The sequence below is a fragment of the Apteryx rowi genome, unplaced genomic scaffold (genome assembly GCF_003343035.1).
Source record: "Apteryx rowi isolate R43461 unplaced genomic scaffold, aptRow1 scaffold_589, whole genome shotgun sequence".
In the NCBI taxonomy this organism is placed as follows: domain Eukaryota; kingdom Metazoa; phylum Chordata; class Aves; order Apterygiformes; family Apterygidae; genus Apteryx; species Apteryx rowi.
This window is the reverse complement of record NW_020450859.1, coordinates 343117-365305: the sequence shown is the minus strand read 5'-3', so window position 1 is coordinate 365305 and position 22189 is coordinate 343117. Positions and strand designations below refer to the sequence as shown.

The 22189-nt window shown below is 36.9% G+C and overlaps 1 protein-coding gene across 1 annotated transcript in view; it reads left to right on the top strand.

The window, feature by feature from the left end:
* LOC112974075 (CUB and sushi domain-containing protein 3) overlaps positions 1 to 22189 on the top strand; it is a gene marked incomplete at its 3' end in the record, with an annotated part of 516764 nt that overhangs the window by 152098 nt on the left and 342477 nt on the right. Inside the window, exon 9 of the mRNA XM_026082659.1 lies at positions 9606 to 9727. Within this exon, the coding sequence (XP_025938444.1) occupies positions 9606 to 9727 (122 nt within the window). The remainder of the gene's footprint in view (positions 1 to 9605; positions 9728 to 22189) is intronic.

The following is a 22189-nucleotide window of genomic DNA, read 5'->3' as shown; positions in this document are numbered from 1 at the left end:
TGCAAAAGAACTCCCAAGAAGGTTTACATGCTTAAATAGTAGCTTAGATATAAAACCGTGTGCTAACTAATGAGATATAATCTTTCTTTTTAATTTGAATACTAAGTAATTGTGATTTAATATAATAGCTACTTATAGTGAAGATTCTGGAAGATTCCTCAAAACCTCCATATTTTGAATTTACTTTAAAGCAGTGGCTACCCAAGAGTCATTACTGCTAATTTATGGTTTGCAACTAACTTAAACAAGACTGGAGAAGAATATCTGTAAAATATCTGCATGTGCAGATGTACTGACAGAAATGTTGTATCTCAGTGTAATGTTAAGCAAACATAGAATTAAGTAACACCTCAAAGAGATGAAACCTATAAACGATGTCCTAAATGCAAAGATTAAATCATTCTGGTGTTGTACCATTGCTTGAAGAATGTGTTTTATTTAGGAATGCGTCAAATAAAATTTTGGAAGGTTTTATAGTAGTTCCGTAAAGATGAAGATGATAAAATAAAAACCCATAAGGCAGTGAGAATATATCTTCTATGTGCACATGAAAAACTGAGGTTTTAATAATTTTTTTACCATTATTTGATATTTATTTTCATGATGAACACAGTTTTACAGGTAGGTATATCAGGATATATTGGGGAGATTTTTTTAGAAATTTTCAAAGGCTAAAGTTTCCAAAGTTTAGTGACCGAAAAAAGTTCAGTAAACCAAGTTACTCATTAAAAAGCCCTACAAACACAAATTTTAAAATGGCTTTTCTTTCCCTCTCTGACTCTTGAAGAAAAAATGGGAAAAGCTTAGACTACCTGCCAACTGGTAAGACTTTGGTGTAGTATTTGGTCTACTAAAATTTTTGTACTTTTCTGTAATAAATATATATATTCATTATATATATAACCATATATCTATGTCTATATATATAAATGAAGTTTTATATTCTCTATATAAAAACTGTGATGAAAATACCTTTGCCTCTCCTATTAATCAATTCACTGAAGAATATTCTGTTATTAATTTCATTAATTTATCTTCTTTTTCCAATTGCTTAACTGTTTTTCATTTTTTCCTATTTCAGTTCTTCTGAGTGAGTAGCCTTGTTAATGGCTTTTTGAAAATCCAATTAAATGGTGTCTATCTGGTTGACTTTATCTTTTAATTTAGTAGATTTTCTGTGGAACTCTAACAAGCTGAACTTAGTCATTTTACACATATAGCTGAGTCTTTTGAACACACTCTTACAGTACAGTGATTACGTGTTATGAATAGACAGTATATCTTTAATCAGCTTTCCCAAACTGAAGGTGCCCCTTGTTTACCTTTGTTGTTAGAGGATATTGCATGGCTTCCTTTTGTTTTCATGTCTTTTGTGGTGGGGTGGTGTTAAGTTTTCTTGAGGGAGGTTTATATCTAGTTTATCCAATATACATAAAATCTGTTTTTTTAAGTATTATTTCTATTACCTTCAGTATGAAGGATTACAAAAAGTAAATTATCTTCTAATATTATTTTTTGCTATATTGACTTTATATTTACAGTCATTGTTAATTGTTTCTTCTAAATTTTTCCCCTTCAGAGTTTATCTGACTTACTTTCATATACAGAATTCTTATTCATGATTTCTCATTATTGGCTTGTATTGACTATTTGTTAATAGCAAAACTCATAATAACTTCTGAAAAGTAAATTGGGATATTGGAATGGCAAAAGCTTTCCATCAACTTACTGACCTCTCTCTCTTACCAAGAACTGGTTCCAGGCTTAGAAGACAGTAAGGTCTTATGAGTCTTTTTTGTCTGTTTCCTGTAAAATGTATTAATGATATTTTTTTCTGTGTTTATGATGTGTCTGAAATCAGATGTGGTACTGTGAGAAAATGTCAGTTTGATGTATTTGATTAGATAATCTGATAAAGGTAGTGACTTAGAAATATAAAAATCATATAAACTCTAAATGGAAGTCAGATCATACATATTGGTCTGTTCAAATTTGCTTCTACAACAACCCAATAAAAAAATCCCTATTTGATGAAAAACATTAAGGGTCAAATTTTATCAATCTCATGTTTGTATTTGACTTTTTTCCTACTGACTTAATAGCTGTGTATCAGAAATGTAAACAGAGAATGGCAGTAGAAAGATTTACTAGTACAGCTACTGAGCTCTTACGACTGTTACTGAATGAGTAAAAGAACTCCTCATGGATTTCAGAGGGAGTGGGTTCGATGTGCACCTGTGACTGCCAGCTAGTATAAATTTGATAACGCTTGTTTTAGAATGTAATAGACATCAATGTCTAAAGGCTTATCTGTTTCCAAATACTGTATAAAATATTCAGAAGGACAATCAGAACTAATCTTCAAACACATGTATCATCTGCATAGGAACGGTAACCTAATTCCTGTCTTTAGATCAATTCCAAAAAAGAAAGCAAATTCATGCTGAATAATAATGAACCAAAGCCAGAACAAAACCTTCAGAAGACGCAAGAGTAAACTAGGAGAGAACTGATCTGTTTCTCAATCCTAATAATGATTCATTTTCTGTTATTCCCACTTGTAATACTTCACTTGTTGCAAAATATAGCAGCTCAGATTTTGACTAATGCTTTGAGGCTAGCTTATATGACCACAGTCTTGACTTACTGGAGGTGCTAACCAGTCAGTTTTGACAAGCTGTTTGTACAGACTCACAAAATCCTTCAGCAGCAGGACATCCAACATGGTCTTCCTGTGTCAGAAGCATCTATTCAAGATGAATGAAACTGAATGCCCAGGGAACCTGTGTTTTGCTTTGTATTTGGGAACAGACACACTGTCACCCATGCAGGGGACAAGCAGCTAATCTATATTAAGATTGTAAAGCAGGGTTCTCAAAGCCCTACAAGAAGTAGGGACAGGCTCTAGAAGTCCAGAAAAAGACATTATGTGATATTATCTTACCATTATGTATTTTGTCTTTCTAAATAATGTTGAAAAACATATACAAAATGTGTAGTAAATGTTCAAGCAATTAAAACTCCTATCTTTTTTTATTTTTGAATACACTTTGTTGCAGCCACTGGTGTAGAATGTAATACCAGAAAACTATATTGCTATTGTGTTCTTGTTCCACAAAGGGAATCCAAAGCTATAGTTCTTTATTCTTTTCTGCATTAAAAAAAAAAGAAAGAAAGAAATACATCAATAGAAGAGTATTTTCCATTTGCTGCAAGCTACAGTGTGCAGTACTAATAAATTGTCAGTTTAAGTAGATTCAGATACTGCCGTTAGAATAATGCATGTCATTATATGCTGTAATATCATGCTTAATGAAATCTATAGTTTTTGGTATCATTTCTATGCACCTTTTAAAATCTGTTTACATTCTGGAAGATTTGTGTTCAACACCTTTTTATTTGTAATATATTACTAACCTAAGACAAGTTTTATTGAGAAATTAGATAGCCCTTAGATTGTCCTCTTACTTTCATTTTAGAAAAAAATTGGTTGTTAAAAATGCCTATACACAGTAACCAGTTTTCCTGCACTACACATAGTATCCTCTCTCACATCTTCTACCTAGTTCAACCATTTCATTTGAGGAAAGACAAATAAAATTGGTATAACCTAACTTCAGTTGGTTCTTACAGTCTCTAAAGCACCACTCCATGAGAAAAAGATTGTTACAGACCTTGTTACCATTTTAAATAAAGCAGAATAACTTCATATGTATTTCAGACACTTTGAGTATCACAAGAATATCATTTCTGACATGGGGTTTACTAGCAACCTTGGTATAAAAATTTGTCAGAATTAGTAGGAGTTGGCTGCAATAGGTGCTGATGAATTGCAGAAAGATGAGAAATAATGCCATGATTTATAAGGTGAGGTGTGTGATTTTTTTTTTCTTAAAGTCCACATTTTGTTTATTTTTTTACTTCAGCGTTTCAACTTGAAAATAAATTGTCAGACTTTCTTGTGGAAGAAAGAAAGTGTCTCAGTTGGAATTTTTTTGCAATTACTGAAAAGGAAAGTAACAAATCTGTCATGGTGGTAAAGCTCATGTGCCTGWTTTTCAGCTAGTGTTGTTCAGCTGTTTATATGCTTAAAACAGAATTAGATACATGTTTGTGTACACAGAGACACACATCTGCTGACACACGTATGTATGAACATGCACAGGTATCCATGAAAACCTAAGTTTGTATATATTTGTATATCTGTGCATGCATACAAGTACATGAAGATTTAGGAAAGCAGGAGCTGGCTTCAGGCTTCCTTAGCATGACCTTTCTCTCTTTCGCGCTCGCTCGCTCTGCCTCTTGCTCTGCCTCCCCCCCACCTGCTGTGGGTTTTTTTGTGTCTTTTTGTGGAGATGGGCCAGCAAGCAGCAAATGCTGCCGCTATAGTCTGTGGTGTTATAGTGTTATGGAAAGAAATGTATGAGTTCAAAAGTAACTTTGCCAAATAGTTTGTGTACTTGAGGATAAAAATACACACACATAAATAGACCTCTATATATTTATAAATGAAAAAATAGCAGCCTTGCAATTTAGTGTCTGAAATACTAGCTAGTGACTGTGTATCTGGACTTTGAGTCTCTAGCCAGCTCAACAAAACTGTTTTATTACTGCCATATCCTGGCTTTTGAATTCCCAACCTACCAGAGAAGATTGCTCCTTTTTTTCTCCTTTTGAGGAAATCAGAGAAATAAAACACCTAAAAACTTAAAACCTGTCTTCTGTTGATACTATTTAGTCCTTATTTTACTTTCCTATAACACCCATGCGTATGTGCGGTGCTTTCTACTGCAGCTTTTAGGTGATGTTTTGGCATTCCCTTTGCGAGGGAGGGGGCAAGAGCAGTTTAAAGCCAGCGCACCCCTGAGGTCTCCAAACTCAGCCTAAGCGGCCGGGGCAGTGAAGCGCTGCCTGAAGCTTGGTGGGCAGGTGTACACGGGCAGGGCGGCAGGGGAGCGCGAGCCGCCCGCAGCGCGTGCGCCTCCGCGTACGCTGACGGGGCGCGATGTCGGGGAGGCGTCACGCGGGCAGCGCGGCGCCTGTCCGCAGGGAGCCGCACGGAGGTGAGACCGTGCTGGCCTCCCTGCTTTGGCGTTCGGCGCCAGCCGAACTAGAATTTCAGTATAGGCACTTGTCTTCCTTTTTTTTAAAAGGACCTGCTACTTATGATTTCTGTTATTACACATTTTTAATACACTATATAAACAGTAACTAAAGTATGTAAGACAATCAATGAAAAACATGGATTATCTGGCACGCTGATTAATGTAATTTTGTTCCCCCATGTTCTAATGAGATAACTTSCTGCTTTATCAGTACTGCTCAGAAAATTGTCTACTCTTAATAGTCTTTTCTTACGGATATAAAAATCCCATTTCCAAATGCTCCCATGTTTAGACAGGATTCCAGGATTAGAAAGGAATTAAGCCCCTAATATGCTGCTTCTCTGCATATATTTTACAAAACTATTGAACAGTCTTCAGAAAAGCAGTTTAGATTTTCTTCCTGTCTTTACAGGTTATTTTTCTTGTTACTGAGTTGGTTCTTTTTTGTGCTTTTGAAGCTTTATGAAATTTCATGTCTATGAAGTGTTTCTAAACTTCCTCCCTATAAAACTTTATGGAGGGCATGTTTACATGTGCTTTATGTATTTGAGGTATAAAATTACATGTCCTAGGAATCTTGCTTTATAAGAGTAACTTAGTGTACTTTTCAGGTTGTTTGCCTCCCTTTGGTTCAGGCCTATTTTAGTTTGCTGGCCGAGGTAGGTGGCGCGGCAGCGGTCGGAAGCGGCCGTTCCATGCTGCGCGTTTCCCAGGCGGCAGCACAGGGAGCTGAGCTGAACACACCTCCAGGTGCCGTTCGCCTCACCGGCGCTCTGTGCTTGCTTAGCCGGCGATCACTAGCGCTGCGTATTTGAACCCTAGTTGCAATTCTGCGACTTTCAGCTTCTGGAAGCTTTGCTCATGTTAAATAGACTTACCCATGCGAAGAGTTGCATTAATCAACTGACTGAGGCAGTACTTCCAAAATCCAGTGCAAACAGTTAGGTTTTTTTTCTTTTTTGCTTACTCCCTACAGTGCTGTAAGAATCAGCACAGAAACATGACAGCCCGTTCACACTTAGGTGAACTAGCTTATGAGGAATAACCTGAACTCAGAAGGGTTGTCAAAGAATGTCTCAAAACAAAAGATGTAGGAAGTATTTATAATTTTTGATAAATAAAGCAACAAGTTTATTTAGACTGCTTGTTAGGTGTTTGAGAGATTTGCTACTAATGACTAAAAAAAAAAAAAATTTACGAGTATACAGTGCACTGCCCACGATTGGCAGCATTTCAGCACTTTAAAGGTTGCAGTGCTGGAGAATGAATCTTCGTGTAGTCCACACAAAACCGGAGGCAGAGGCAGGGAGCATGAGAGGCCTATTAAGACAGAGAACAGGTAATGGGAAGCAAGCAAAACCAGGGCTATTAAAGGAGACAATACAGTATTGATGTTCGGAGGCAGATGACTTACTAGGTAAAGAAAGTAATCATATGGGAGGTTTTGTTTTTAATGGGCAAATTGGGTTACAGACTTGAAAATTGTTAGCATATTCTAGTATTATATTATCATATTACAGTAGAACAGTGCTTTTACTACAATTGTTACTAAATAGAAATGACTCTGATACGCATCCAAAAAACACAGATGTGATTTGTTCATCAGTCACCTGACAGATGCAATGGGATTAATCATATAAGAGCTAAAGCCCTGAACATATACTTTTTTCTCTATTTGAGCTCTATAGAGTTTCATTATTAGATCATACTATTTCAGTATTTTATATTGGTGAATTAGAAGTCGTCTTAAACTGTAAATAAGTATAGCAAATGGTTTCATCTTTGCTGCTTCTTATATTTGTATTTTCAGATGAACGAAGATCCATATTTTTAATCACTCCTTTTCCCTCATTAATCAGGTTTCAAAATCAGGTGTCTTTAATTTGTGATTTTTTTTTTCTGATTTAGTACTCAAGGCAAATGTCTGTTAGGAATACTTGAAATGAGTGTAAACAACAGAAATTAGGTGTCAAAGACCTATCAGGATCATTCCACTATCGAAGCAGATGGCTTTTCTTTGGGGCCTCCGGTACGTGGCTGTGCGGAGGAGAGGCAGCAAAGGCAGCTCCTGCGCGGAGCAGGTCAGCCTGCGACGCAACGTGCCGCCCGCCCCGCTCCACACGGCCACGCGCACACGCGCGCTCAGATGGGCCAGCAGATTGGGTCGGGAACACTCACTGCTTTTCCCTCCTCGCTTTCGCTCTTCCCACACACCAACACGAGCTGCAAGAGTCATACGGGTTCTTATTTAGAAACACAAGAGAAGAAAAGCTGTGCCAGGCATTGATACTCTCTCGCTTGCTCAGACACTCATCAGCTGCAGCCCCTGCTCGTAAATCAGGAGCCGTCCTGTCCTCTCCCCGGGCTGCGGCTTCTGGATGGCTTTGAACGGGCTCTTCTCTGAGGGGTAAAAGTGGCGTGGCTTGGATGGAAACGATGAGCACATTATGTGCTGGATTATTCTGTTAGATTGTTTGACCTAGTAGCCTTCATTTTTCTTGAATGTGCCAAAGCATTTTAAATTGCCTAACATATGAGAATCTCTCATATCATGTCTTATGTTTGGAGAGAACACAAAAATTTGAGTTCACAACACTGGATAATTACCAACTATCACAGTCTTTTAAAAGTATCTGCTTTTATTTGCAAGCTGTTGCAAGTAGAGCATACTTAACCAAGCTGTGTATTGACCAAAATTTCCATATCTGGATACGCAGATTCACTTGGGAAAAGGTGATGTTGAAGTAGATTTAGCAATATTTAATTGTGACTTCCATGATGGGTTTCCTGTATATCACTTTTTCACAGACCTCTTTCTAAAGAAGGTTTGGTGCCAGTTGTGTCTTTTTTTATTTGTTTATTATGTTTTTTTTTCCATTCTATAAAATGCAATAATTTCATTATCTGGATTTTTTTGCAATAGCGTGCTACTTAAATCCATAATAAGTATCTTTTTTTAGAAGAAAATTCTTCAAAATATGTTCCTTTAAAAAAAATCCTCAAATACCAACTATGTACATGTCACTGAGTCATGTCAGTAGCACATACCAATAATTTAACAGAAAAAAAAGTTACATTAATCAATTGTCAACATTTTTTTCTGTGAAATTAGGAAAGTTTTTAATGTTATAAGTATTGATTGTGTGTTAAACTAATGTGTCAATAAATTATTTGGTGCATTTGTAATTCAGACTTGGAGAATAATAATTCTATGAACTAGCTGGGTCAAATTTATCAGGAGATTTTCGTATGATTGCAAAAGTTACCATCGGAAATGTAATAACTGAGTTAGCACTAGAAATGTGGTGAAGCCCAGAACCAGAAATGAGCCACAAGGTCTGGGGAGGGAATTTTTTAGTTTTCTAAGGACTGGGTAACTGTGCATTTCCATTTTGAATGACATTCCTCCTGGAGGTTAATGGGGTGGGGGAAGCAGTCTGCATCCAAGAACAGCTGAATCTGCATGTATTTGGTATTGCTCAGATAAGCACGCGTTGTGCATGCAAAGTGCAGTGTGGCTGTATGGTAATTTTGCTTCTTTTAGTCAAAATTTTTAATCGATTACATGAGCTGGATTCTGCCAGCATCTAGAGTTAGCAATAATCCTTTAGCTTCCGCAGTTTACTTGCATGCCATAATAATCACTACAGGAACAGGATGAGAAGCTCATGAGCTGAGGTTGCTTGTCAGTTCTAGAGCTTAGTATAGGAAAAGTTCACCATTAGTGCATTAGGAAAGATTTGAATATCAAGGAGCCAACAGTAAAACTTCCCCTGGCTTCAGCAGGCTATGGTTTTAGTGCCTAAGTAGTAGCATTCACCAGTCCAAATAACTCTATCTCCTGTGGGTTATTTGTGATGTAAGACACAACCTAAAATGAATAAGGATTTCTTTTTTTTATGATATTCTACTATAAATAACCATACAGATTTTGATTTGTAAATGAATGTACTTAGCAGTCTTTAAAAACAGTTACACTGTTTTGTGTAAGACTGGCTTTTACAAGTTCCCTTTAAAATTTTCAATGTTTCAGCTATTGGTTCAATGGCATGGGAAGTGGTAACAGCAGGAAAAATGCTGCTGTAGCCATACACCAATAAATAAACAAAAATATACACCATGTTTAGAGTGATCTTTGTGTTCTACTATATAAACTCTTCTTTTTACAGATATCTGTGGAGATAATGACATTAGGTACTTCTTAAGTGAAAGCATTCCTTTAAAAATAAATGGAGCAGAGAGTTCCTCTTTGTGTAGTCCCTCTTTTCATTCGAATGTTTGTGTGTATGCATGTGTGGTGTGGTTTGGTTTGGTTTGGTTTAGATTATGAGCTTGAACAGAAGCGTGAGTGTTCAGTTATCTTGTGTTAGGTAGTTCTATTTTTGGTCAATGGTATTTTAATCCTTTAAATGCTGATTAATATAAGTTGTAGCAGATTCATAAAACAAGCTTTATGTATTTTGTATGTGAATTATAAGATGAACTTTCTTTTTGCAGTCAAGACTTGTGGATCCAGTCTTCAGGGACCTGGAGGCACTTTCACATCACCTAATTTTCCATTCCAGTATGACAGCAATGCTCAGTGTGTGTGGGTCATCACAGCTATCAATACTAATAAGGTAAGTTTAAAATTCTGATTTTGCTTTAAAAAACAGAAAAGCATATATAGACCATGGCATTTGTTATTTATATGATTTATTTGCATAGTGCAACTGCTGTATGTGGTGCCTTGTAGACATTTTTAAGAAATGACCAATATTAGATACTTTCACCTGAGAGTATTTTGATTTTTGTATGTCAAGTAGATGTCAGCATGTTTTTATGTGATTCCCTAAATCAATTCCCAGAACCAATTACTTGATGGTATGAAATAATGTCATGGGTATAGTTATATCGTGTATAATCAAGTAGGGATGCACTGTGTGTAAGACTGTTCACATGGAGTTTGGCCTTAGTGAGAAATTACTGAAGTTCATGGATTCACTTTGGATCTCCAAATTATGGATCATTTAAAATGCAACAAGAGTCCTTGGAAAGGGGTGCAAGGAGAACGATGGTGCTCTGTCCCACAGATGAGCATCTGGAGCGCAAAGTTTAAAAGTAATAATGAAGATCTGTTTCTCTGGCCTGAAGAAGCTTGATATTTTTATTTTTTTAATCAAAACCCCTCAGTGAGCAAGATGAAATTTATGTACTCCTAGGATTTCTGAGAGCCAGTTATTTCAGGCGTGGTAGTGGGTATGATGTGATATGCTGTTTGAGGAACTTGGGCACAGCACTTACACTTTAAACAAGTGTTCTAACAGTTTGGTTTGAAACCACAATTGAGCTATAGTATAACATAGAAGTAAGACCTTTTTTGACTGTATTTTTAAATAAAACAGATACCCTTGCTCCATTTCAAAAAAGTAAGGGGATGTCTACATGAATGAGGTCAAATCAGAGCTTATACATTCTTCCAATGGTAGAAACAGAACTTGAAGCCCACAAGCTTCTATGAACCTTCTGACAAAACTCAGGGGAATGCAGGATTTAAATATTAGGGACTTGGAGAAAAAATATAAGGCTTGCACTCTTGTTCTGAGGCCCTTGTGTCTTGCTGCTGATTTCCAGCACCCCCCACCCCAAGGTCCAATGTGGTGATGCAGTGGAATTTCCAAAAGTGCAGAACTCGGTCAATACAAGAAGCACTTTTTTGATAAAAAGTATTTTGTATGGGAGCATTCAGAAGCATTATTCTTCAGTATTACAAATTTCCAGTTTCTGTTTTAAGGGACTTTGGAATTAAAGCAGACTGCAGAAAATTAAGAAGTGGATGAACACTTTGTCTCTGGGACAGTGTGGTTGTTAGGCTTGTTTTTCTTCCTCTTAAAACTCTTCAGAGATCTAGTTACTTCATCTGTATAAATTCCAGTTCTAATAAAAACAAAATAAACTTCCTCTTTTGTCAGAGCTCATGCCTGGGATAGTTGAAAGGAAAAGTTAAATATTCAAAAGATTTCTGTATTTTAAAAAAGTAATTTTTTTATTGGAAACTCTTCTGAAACTGTAAATACTACAGTAATAGCATAGGCCCTGACTGATAAAAATATGTAAGCATACACTCAACTTTAAACTTCTGGATAGTTCTGGGCTCATTCAGCACAGTATTTAAGTGCATGCATGATTCCATTTTATTTGATTAGTACTTAGTATATACTTATATGTTTCCTCATGTGCTTAAATGCCAAGAAAGGGTTGAAGATATAGTTAACGCATAAGAACTACAGTTAAGAGCAGGTCACTTAAAATTAAGTATGAGTTTTTAAATAAGGCTGTAATCAAGAATAGTTGATAAGGCATGGTACAGCACCGAGTTATGTCTGGAATGAAAATGTAAAGAAGAAATTTAAATTAATCAAGATACTGGTAACAATATAATCTCTGTTTCAAAATATGATTTGTTAGAGACTGTTCCTGCACTTCTGTGATGTACTACTGAAGGCACTAGACTGAAAAAAATCTTAGATTCAWCTTGGGCAAATTGGTGCAAGGAGTTGTTGTTTCTTACAGACATGTTTATAATAATATTTTTTGGACAACGCTGAAATTATCCTTTGCGTGCTATTGGTCAGACATAATTATATATCTTTAATATTACAATGAAATGCAGACTCAAAGATAATTAGAGAGTTTATGAAATAATGGATAGATAAAAGCTTTACATGGCATTATATGTTGTCTAAGAAATAAAATTCTGACCTGGACTATCAGTATAAAATGTGGCTACCACTGACTGGAAGAACCTAGACTTGCTGAAGAAACTGATTTTTGAGCTGAGTTCTAAAAAAAGAAAGGAAAATTAAGATGATATTTTTATAGTTGTATCAGCTTCTTTTTAGCATATATTAAAGTATCTGAATGTATAAAGTTTTTGCTTGCACAATCATAGGTTTAATGTGTTCAGTTTTGATTCATGCTGGCATTGCCTTACAGTCTTGAGCACCATAGTGCTTGCCTTGCATGACTGCTAAAAAGGCACAACTTTTTATATTTGAGATCTTTTCCAGTCTTAAGTCAAAAATGCCATTGACATAATGAAGATTAGTTATTAATATTTATTTATAATGACTATAACAAATAATGTCATGGTGTTTATTATAACATGGCAATATTTGTATTTTATACCAGAGCCATGAGAACCATGAGGGCTTGTTGAACTTTAAACCTTTCAGAGCTTCTTCTGTTGCATCATTTGCAATTAAGTAGTTTAAAAATAGAGAATATTTGAAGGTAGGAAGCAATAGATGAAAAAGAACCTGAATGGAAATTCAGCTCTGCTGTAAACGGATGTTGTTCCCACTGTCTTTGTGCCTGTGCCAGGACTGAATCTGGTCAGATTTCTATTCTGACTGGGTTCAGCAATATCAGCTTGGTATCAGTACAGAACAGATTAAAGAAGTATCTTTGGTCCCAGTCAGCCATCTGTCTCCTTAGCTTTTCACTGCACTGCAGTTGTCTCGTGCCTCCCACTGCTAACCAAACGTGCCGTTCATTCTCAAGCCCCGCTAGCAGTGGACTAATACTATGCTTTTGATATCCAGAGAGCAATACAGCAGGTCTGTTCTTGGGGGTGGAGGGAAGGAATTTAAGTCTTTGAGAACAGCATCTAATTTATTTCAGGCTGCATTGTCGGTACCATTTCTGGCCTCAGTGTCGAGTGTTTTAGTATCTATTTCTATAGAAAAACAATTTCTCAAGAAATCGTCTTTCTGTCTTAGTAGAAATGTTGGAGGTAATTGATCCTCTGATAAATACTTTAAATGTGGCCAGAGAGGACAATGAGTTTATTATCAGATTTTATGGTTTGAAAAGTAGAAAAATTAAATAAAAAAAAACAATTGTGAAGGGAAGGCCATGTGGACAGGAGTCAAGTGATAAGCCTCATTGATGAGGGTGCACCAACACTTTTGATATTTGTGAGATCAGTATATTTGTATTGTTCTTGTACACATTTTTGCATGATCTTTCTTATCAAGAATCTCTTCTGTGAAGTTGATTTGCTCGCTAGAAAATAATTAAAGTTATCCTTAGAAAGAAATCCATGATGTGCCAAAGCTCGGAATAGTGAAAAAAGAATATGGGGTAATTTGTACATAATTTTGAAACAGAAGTTTTTCCATGGTTACCTGTATGGTATCCTACATGGTTAAAAATGCTTGTATTTATTTTGTAAAAGAAAGGGTTTCTAAACTTTTGCAGCTGCTGCTTGTTGTAAGGCAAACACTTTCATTTTGGGTAAATTTGAAGTATTTCAGGATAGATGCATATACGTAATTTCCATATAGGATATTTGCACTGATTTATAAAGAGTTAACTTTGTAAGAATGTTTTACCCATATATTTCCAAAAAAAAATAAAAAAATAAAAAAGGCAGCGGTGACATGGCATTAGTTTCTATTTGATTGTAGTTGTGGAAGATCAAAGAGCAAACCATGAGTAAAACCTGCCCTAAAAATAAAGGCAGAAAAAAGATGTGTCACAAACATGTCAGAAGACTGTTAATATTCAGAAGGCAGTCAAGATAAATTGTTGAAATCAAAAATGGATTGGGACTCATACTGCTACATTCACAGAAATACCCTAGTTGACCTCCTGTTCATCAGGTGAATGCCAAGGATGGATTTTTATTCTGACTAAAGATGTTGCCTTGAATGAAAAGGCAGGTAATCTGGCCATATGCCTTAAAGGAAGTGGTAAAATACTGATCTGGAAGGAAAGTCCTTGAACTTTTCAGGTTTGTTTTGTTTTGTTTTCTTTGTTTTTCTTTTGTGATTGATATAAAATACGGTGATACTGATATAACGAAAGAAAGATCTTTCCTCAAAAGAACAAAATGGTGGGGTTAAGGGGGAAAGCCCATGCCCCCCGCCCCCTTCCTCCCTTATTTCATTTTAATAATTGCTTGAGCTACCACATTCTAAAGCCCTGGCATGGGTGACGAATAAGGCATGGAAGGTCCCATGACTGTAATTTACACCTATTTTTATTTATAGCTTAATATCAGTATTCTGCAGCTAAAATCCTGAGTCCAGGTATTTGCATTTTTTGGAGTTTAGCATTTATGCTTAGACCTTTGATGCAGATCCTCTATAAATTTATGTTACAGTGTCATTCTGTTATCTATTCCTAGTATTTCTTATTTCCCTCTTTGTCCCTTTTGTTTTGTTTTGCATTTATTAGTTTTATTTCAATTTCAGCATCTATGATTAAATCATGAATATATGCTTCAGTGGTATCAGAATTTCAGCTTTAGTTGTCTAATTTACTTTGTATAAAAATTAAGCCTTTTTTCATATCTAGGAAGAATCACTTCCTTTTAGGCAAGAGACAGTGCAATAACTATTTTCCAGTGGTTGCTGATAGGACTACAGAAAGGGGAGGCACTCCAAGGGCTCCTTTTATGATCTACTAGTAATCCCAAATTACAACAATAGACATTTAATGAGAAACTTGCAGTTTTCTTTGACTATAAAGGACTGTCCCCTGTGACATCTGACTTTGAGTCCCATATATGTTTTTCTAAGCCTCCCTTCTAAGTTGTGCTACATAGAATCACAGAATAGTTGAAGCTGGAAGGCACCCCTGGAGACTGTCTAGTCAAGCCACTCTGCTCAGAGCAAGGTCAAGTAGAACAGGTTGCCCAGGATTATGTCCAGTCAGATTTTGAATATCTCTGAGAATGGAGACTCCACAACCTCTCTGGGCAACCTGTTCCAGTGGTTGATCACCATTACAGTAAAAAAGTTTTTTCTTTTTTTTTCTTATTTTTAAATGGAGTTTCCTGAATTGCAATTTGTGCCCGTTGCCTCTAGTCCTGCCACTGGGCACCACTGAGAAGAGTCTGTCTCCATCTTCTTTGCCCCCCACCATCAGGTGTTTGCACACATGGATGAGACCCCCCTGAGCCTTCTATTCTCCAGGCTGAACAATTCCAGCTCTCTCAGCACCTCCTCATATGAGAGATGCTCCAGCCCCTTAATCATCTTCGTGGCCCTTTGCTGGACTCACTCTGGTAGCTCCAGAGCCTAGCACTAGACACAGCACTAGGCACAGCACTCCAGAAGGGTCACCTCCCTCAACCTGCTGGCAATGCTCTTCCTAAAGCAGCTCAGGATGCTGTTGGCTGCCTTTGCAATGAGGGCACATTGCTGGCTTATGTTCAACTTGCTGTTCACAAGGACCCCCAGGGCCTTTCCTGCAAAGCAGCTTTTCAGCCGATTGGCTCCCATGCATGGTGCATACAGTTATTCCTCCTGAGTTGACTTTGTGCTACTGGTCACAACCCTTTGAACCCAGCAGTTCCGGAAGGTTTGAGTCCATCTCACTGTCCATTCATCTAGGTGTACTTCATCAGTTTTTCTGTGAGGATGTTATGGGAGACAGCACTGAAAACCTTGCTTAAGTCGAGAGAAAGAACATCCACTGCTCTTCCCTCATCCACCGAGCCAATCATCTTATCGTAGAAGGTTTTCGGGATGGTGAGGCATGCTTTCCTCTTCATAAATCCATACTGACTACTCCCAGTCACCTTCCTATCCTTAATATGTCTGGTAAATGGTGTCCAAGAGGATTGCACCATCACCTTCCCAGAGATCGAGGTGAGGCTGCAGTCCTGTAGTTTGACCTGCCTGTAGTTCCCCAGATCCTCCTTCTTGACCTTCTTGAAAATAAGAGTGACATTTGGTTTCTTCCAGTCCTCAGGAAACTCTCCTGATTCTCATGACATGTCAGAGATTATCAAGAATGGCCTCACAATGACATTGACCAGCTCCCTCAGCCCTCATGGGCGCGTTTCATGAGGTTCCACAGACCTGTTTATGTCCAGTTTGTATAAATGTCTCCTTAGCTGATCCTCCTCCACTGAGGGTAAGTTTTCCTTGTTCTAGACTCCCTCTGGTATCAGGAACCTGGGCTTCCTGAAGGCCAGTCTTCTCAGTGAAGATTGAGGTGAAGAAGGCATTGAGAGTACCTTGGCCTTTTCTGTGTCCTTTGTCTCCAGGTCCTCTGCCCTATTCAGCAGAGGGCCCACATCTTCCCTAGTCTTCTTTTTGCTGCTGATATGCCTGTAGAAGCCTTTCTTGTTGCCTTTCACATCCCTCAACAGATTCAACTACAGCTGGGCTTTAGCTTTCCTAACCCTATCCCTGAATGTTTGGACAGTGTCCCTTTATTCTTGTCGGGTGACCTCTCCCTTCTTATGTTTGAGTTTTGTCAGGAGCTCCTTGTTCGTCCATGAAGGCCTCCTGCTGTTTTTGCTTGATTTCCTGTTTGTTGGGATGGACAATTTCTTGAGCTTGGATGAGGTGAACTTTGAAAATCAATGAGCTCTCTGGACCACTCTTCTTTCCAGGACCATCTCCCAGGAGATTCTTCCAAACAGATGTGTGAAAAAAGTGTTCTCCTGAAGTCCAGGATTGTGATCGTGTTTCTCCTTTGTTCCCTCCTTTCAGGATGCTGAACTCCACCATTTCATAGTCACTGCAGCTAAGGCTGCCCAACCTCTACATCTCCAACCAGTGCTTCCTTTTTTATAAGTATGAGGTCCAGTGGAGCATCTCCCCTCATTGACTCTTCAATCACCTGTGTCAGGAAATTGTCATCAGTGCAGTCCAGAAACCTCCTGGATTGCTTGTGCCCTTGTGTGTTGCCCTTCCAGCAGATATCGGGGTGGTTAAAGTTCCCTATGAGGACCAGGGTCTACGAACATGAGGCTTCTCCAGCACGATATGGTGGAAGAAAATCATGGAGAGAGTTTTCCCACTTCTAGTTTGCATTTATATGGTGTCTATGCATATTTTTGTGTACAGCAAGTGATTTTTGCCTTTTTTTTATTCATGAATACTCTGGTATCAACAAAAGTTTGTCGTACTGCCTTGAGATAATTTACAACAGTTCTAATTTACAAAACCTTACTTTCATTTACCCCTGGTCAGTTATTGGGCTGATTACTGAAACATTTTATTAATTATTAATGCAAGCATACATGGCAAGATTCTGTTGAATATTCACTTTTTAGTATGCACTGAAAATAACAATGGGCGTTTAACCCTACATCGGTAATGTTTGATAAGTAGGCTGCACAGCATCTAAAGTTGATAAGTAGGCTGCATCTAAAAATATACCCGCATTACTGTCGTATTATATCAATAGATACAGGATAGAGGAAACAAAGAAGGAAAGTATCGCAAGTGAAGCTCTTTAAAATTGATGTATTCTCATTACATATTAAAAAAAAAAATCTATTTTTTGTACTTTCCTCTATGTCACAGTACCCTTTACTGTCTGGCTACCAAGAGCATCTTGGTTAGAAACCTGTATGTGAATGTGTGCAGAAGTCTAACATACTTGTACAGACATTTTCTGTTAGTATTCCAGCATGCTTATTTAAGCTGCTGGACATGTATCACAAAATCGAGCCCAAAGGATTATTCCATTAGGGGAGAAAACCTGCTCTATGTATTTAAAAAATTGATATATCTGTATAGATATATACAAATATAGATATGTATATATTTTAAATTGGAAACTATTAAAATGAGATAATCTCACCTGTTAATAAGATACAAGATATAAAGCAAGATATGTATGTCTCCTTTAAGTGCGGCAATATGGCTACAACATAATAATAAAAAATATAAGTGAAACGATGTGAGTAGATAAGGGTAAAAATACAAAAAGAAGATTTTTCTCAAGTTCAGGTATCTCCATCTACCTATATATATGTGCTTGTGTTAAATATTAATGGGTTTTATCTTTAACAGTTTCCTCATAAATTTTTTTTTTTTTTTTTTTAATTTCACATGTATGCAGGTGTGAATCTGCCAAAATATACAGGTCATGTAGGAATGTGGTATCAGATGGGAGACTTCCTTATAAATCTCTCAAATTTTTTTTTTTTTGGTAATTAAGCATTTCTTAAACTGTCCAGCCTCTACCTTAATAGATTATATATATTAACAGTTTTTGACATTAGGATAGTCTCATAACACACATCTTACTTTTTTGCAAGAGCTTGAGGATTTTGCAAGAGCTTTGCATAATTTTTTATGATACCACTTTTGTTGTGTCTATCCAGTGCTCAGACATGAGCTGTTTGTACAGAAAGCAGACCTCGGCTGAATTGTGCAGCTACTGGTAGCTTGCTCCAGGCCAGTCTTTTTCTCAGGTGCTGCTACGCTCTGTTCTTCATGTGACTACTAGTAACACAGAGATGGTTTAACCATGGACTAATGACCCTTGCTGCAGGGAGACAGCTGTGCACCACCTCTGAGGTGGGAAAGGGAAGTCCAGATCTAGGTTATCTAGAAGTTTGTGTAGGAAAACCAGAGGTGGAGGGAGTTGATTATTTCTGATGGGTTCAATCAAAAGAAATAGAGGTTATTTTTCTTCTTCTTCTTCTTCAAAAAAAGAACAGAACAGAAAAAAAGATTTTTCACACTGGAAGACTGATTCAGTTAATATCAACCAGATAGGAAATAGAAGAAAAAAAAAATCTATGAAAGCTCCTTCATGATAACTACTTCTCCCTGTATTCAAAAAAGAAAGTGACTTCACATTTTCCTGCGCTAAATAGCTACAGCACCTCACATTACCAGAGTAAACACTGGATCGATTGAACTCATGTGCAAAGGCATTTCTCTTTGCTAAGCCTGGCAACCATCACAATTTAATGTCCTATGACATTAAATGCCATTTCTTGAACTTACAGAATTATCATCATGAAAGCAGTTTCACATTACTATAAACATTGAAAGACTTTCTGTATTGTGTTGTCTGATGACAAAATCTCACTTCATATGTTTTATTGCTTTCATAAATGAAGAGCTAGAAGTATCTACTGCTGCTTCTGGTGACACAATTTCTGCAGCTATTCTTTGACTTTTTTCAGAAAATCTTTATGTTGATGATTTTAAAACACAGAACGAATGATGTGCATGGTAAATTTCCAGATACTGAGGAAAAAAATTATTTTCTGCTGTTAATACAAATATTGTATAAAAACAACAAAATAAAATAAAAGATGTGATACATAATCTTGGAGATTATAACTCTGCAAAGTACATGTTTGACAGGTGGAGAGAGAGCATGACCAATGGCAATTCTTCATTACAGGTGTTCTTAACTTACGGTGCTTCAAATATTCTAGAGATCTTGTCAATATAAGAATGATGAATTTACTTATTGTATTCTTGGCTACTACCTAGAAAAATGCAAAATTTCTGTATTGTATGCAGTCATATTAGTTTGTTGTATTCCTCTGCTTTGACTTTGCAAAATTCATTGGCCTCATTGCTAATGAAGTAGGAAGACTGTTTCCAGCAGTGTGCCAAGGCAGAGTTTATTTCCGTACGTTTTCTTATGACACCGGCTTTCTTTTCATTGATTCCAAGCTAAAATTTGAAGGCTGCACAATTGCCTCAGACCCAGTTAATATAAAGAGCTACTGTTTGTTACCCAGTGAATGCCTTGGTTTGCCAGCCTTTTTTGCCATGTGCAGTTTTCCCGGAGCTAAAGGAAACACATTAGGCGATAATTGCTAGGCAATTGTTAGTACAGCCTGAGCATGCTAAAACCAGCTCAGGCCAAGACAAGGCCAGATAATGCTGAGACCCATCAATGTCAGGTCAGTATAGATCCTGTGGCCTTTTACTAGTAATGGCAAAAATCCCATTTGCGTTAAAACCTAGTTCACATTGTTTGCTTGGCTTAAGTAGCACGTGGGAAAAGAAAGTTGCAATTAAGACTGTTAATATTGCCCTTCAAAGGCACGGACTAGGTAATGCTCAGTCTGGATTTGACAACAGGCTGAAACTTCAGTGAAATTGAATCAGAATTAGGGCTAGGGTTAACCAGAGTTCAAGTCTTATGAATTATGTTTACTGATTTTTTTTTTTTTTAATCCACAGCAACAGAAATGCTGTGGAAAATGTCAGTGCTGGAATGACAGCCCTTCTGCTAGATCTCAGCCATATTCCCCCACATACCGTACCCCACCATGCATTAAGAAGGAAATAAATAAACAAAAGGGGATCCTTTTCAGAAAGATTAAGTTGTTTTCCAAAACTGTAAGGAGAAATTAAATATCTAAGCTTGTTGTTAAATTTAGATGGATTAGAAAACTATGTTCTGCTTCCATTTTTTTTACATGGTATGAATTTTACAACCAGAAATTTTACATAATTGCATCTTATGCTATTGCCTCTTTGCCACCATCATATTTTAGACTTTACATTCTGTGTATTACAAGCCTAAAAGTATTCTTAATATCTAGATAAGCAGATAAATGATGTTTTATAGAACGTTTTGAAAGTTTTGCTGGTGTTGACATTCTTATCTTTTTATTTATTGCATATTGAGATAATTTTGAAATCAATAAAGATTTGCATCTGAGAGATGAGAGAGAATGTTTTATTTTTATTTTTGCTAGGTTTTATTTTTGTTATGCTCTTAAATATCTCTTTCATAAAAAAAACTATAAAACTTTATTAAAATTTTGAAGAACTATTGTTCATTTAGCAATTTGGAGTGTTAGTTTAACAACATTTAGTATCAATTGCATGTAGGTCGTAATAAGAAGATGATAGGGAATGACCTAATGTTAAAACTGGCACAAACAGAACTTTCCTATGCTCTGTGTATCAGTAGCTCTCTCAAATCATAAAAAAAATCTTTTTTTTTCTCTGAAAGCTTACATATCTTCTCTTCTGTGACAGTTCATGCATAAACTCTGTTCTAAAAGAAAATTGGAGGGGTTTTTTTTGAATTAAAGACAAAAATGGTCTCTATGTTAGAAACATTACTTTCAAAATGTAAACTGAAATTAATCTACTTAATCTTCTTACTTAAGAGATTGCATCAAAAATCTTTAGGCTGTCCATATTTATTTTGATAGTGTAACTGCAAAGAGACTTTTCTTTGGATGTCAAATATCTGTTGGAAAATCAGTAATCTGAATTTTGTAGCAGTGGCTGGGCCTGTTGGAAATGTGGCATCTGTTTCCACTTGCTGTAGCACTTCCCTTTCCCAGAAACTGTTGAAATAGTTTGAAATATCAGGGAAGCTCCTCACATGATATTTACTGAAACTCTAAAGTGGTTTATTGAGGAAATTATTTGCAACTCTTAATATGTTTCTGTTAAATTTGGCTCTCATTTTATCTATACATATTTAGCTATTGCTGTATTTATGTTTCTGTTCTTTTCCTCCTCTTTCTCTACCTCATGTCGTTGTTACTCTCCACCCTGCTGCCCCCCTCCCACCCCTCTTATTTCATCTTTTTGCCTCTGGGTTCTTGTGCTTTTTAGGCCAAGCCAAAAAGTAAGTGAAACAAATTCAGCAAAACCTGAGTGCTCACATTTAATTTACTAGAGCTGTGTTATCTCATCAGCTATGGCAAAACTGTCAGTGGAACATTTCCTGAACTTGCTGTCAAGCCTAAGTCCAGTTGCCATCCAGATTAATTCATACTGACAGTATAAAGCTCAAGCGGGCTGGGTACCTCGTTTCATGAAGCCTGTTTTGGTCAGGCCTGTCACAAGAAAGTGCACTACAACTTGTTTTACAAGCAGATGTCCAAAGCCCGGTGCTTCTGAAGCCCCCGTGTAAGCACTTACTGCAGGTTTTATAGCCAGTGACATAATTAGAAAATATGAGCATACTTAAGCATACTCCAAGCATAAAGTATTTCAAACATAATCCTGGTTTTCATCTGTGTTATTGCAGATTAAGAGAGCCAGTGCTACATTTATCAATAGAAGGTAGTTGGCATTTCTTCAGCATAAAAATGTTTTAATTCTGCTCAGAACCCATGATGTGCACACTGCGGTTTTAAAAACTCTCAAAAGTATGTGGAGGAGAGTGTCTCAGCACAGTAGTGTCTCAGCGTAGAAGGGAATCTAGCTATTTCTAAGACAGAAGATGAGCAGATTCAGCAATGAGGGACTGGAATGAATTGGTGACAGAGGAACTGGAGTCAGGAGCTGTGTGCATGGGCCACAGGTTAAGGGTTGGAGAGAAATAATAAAATGAAAGAAAGGGGG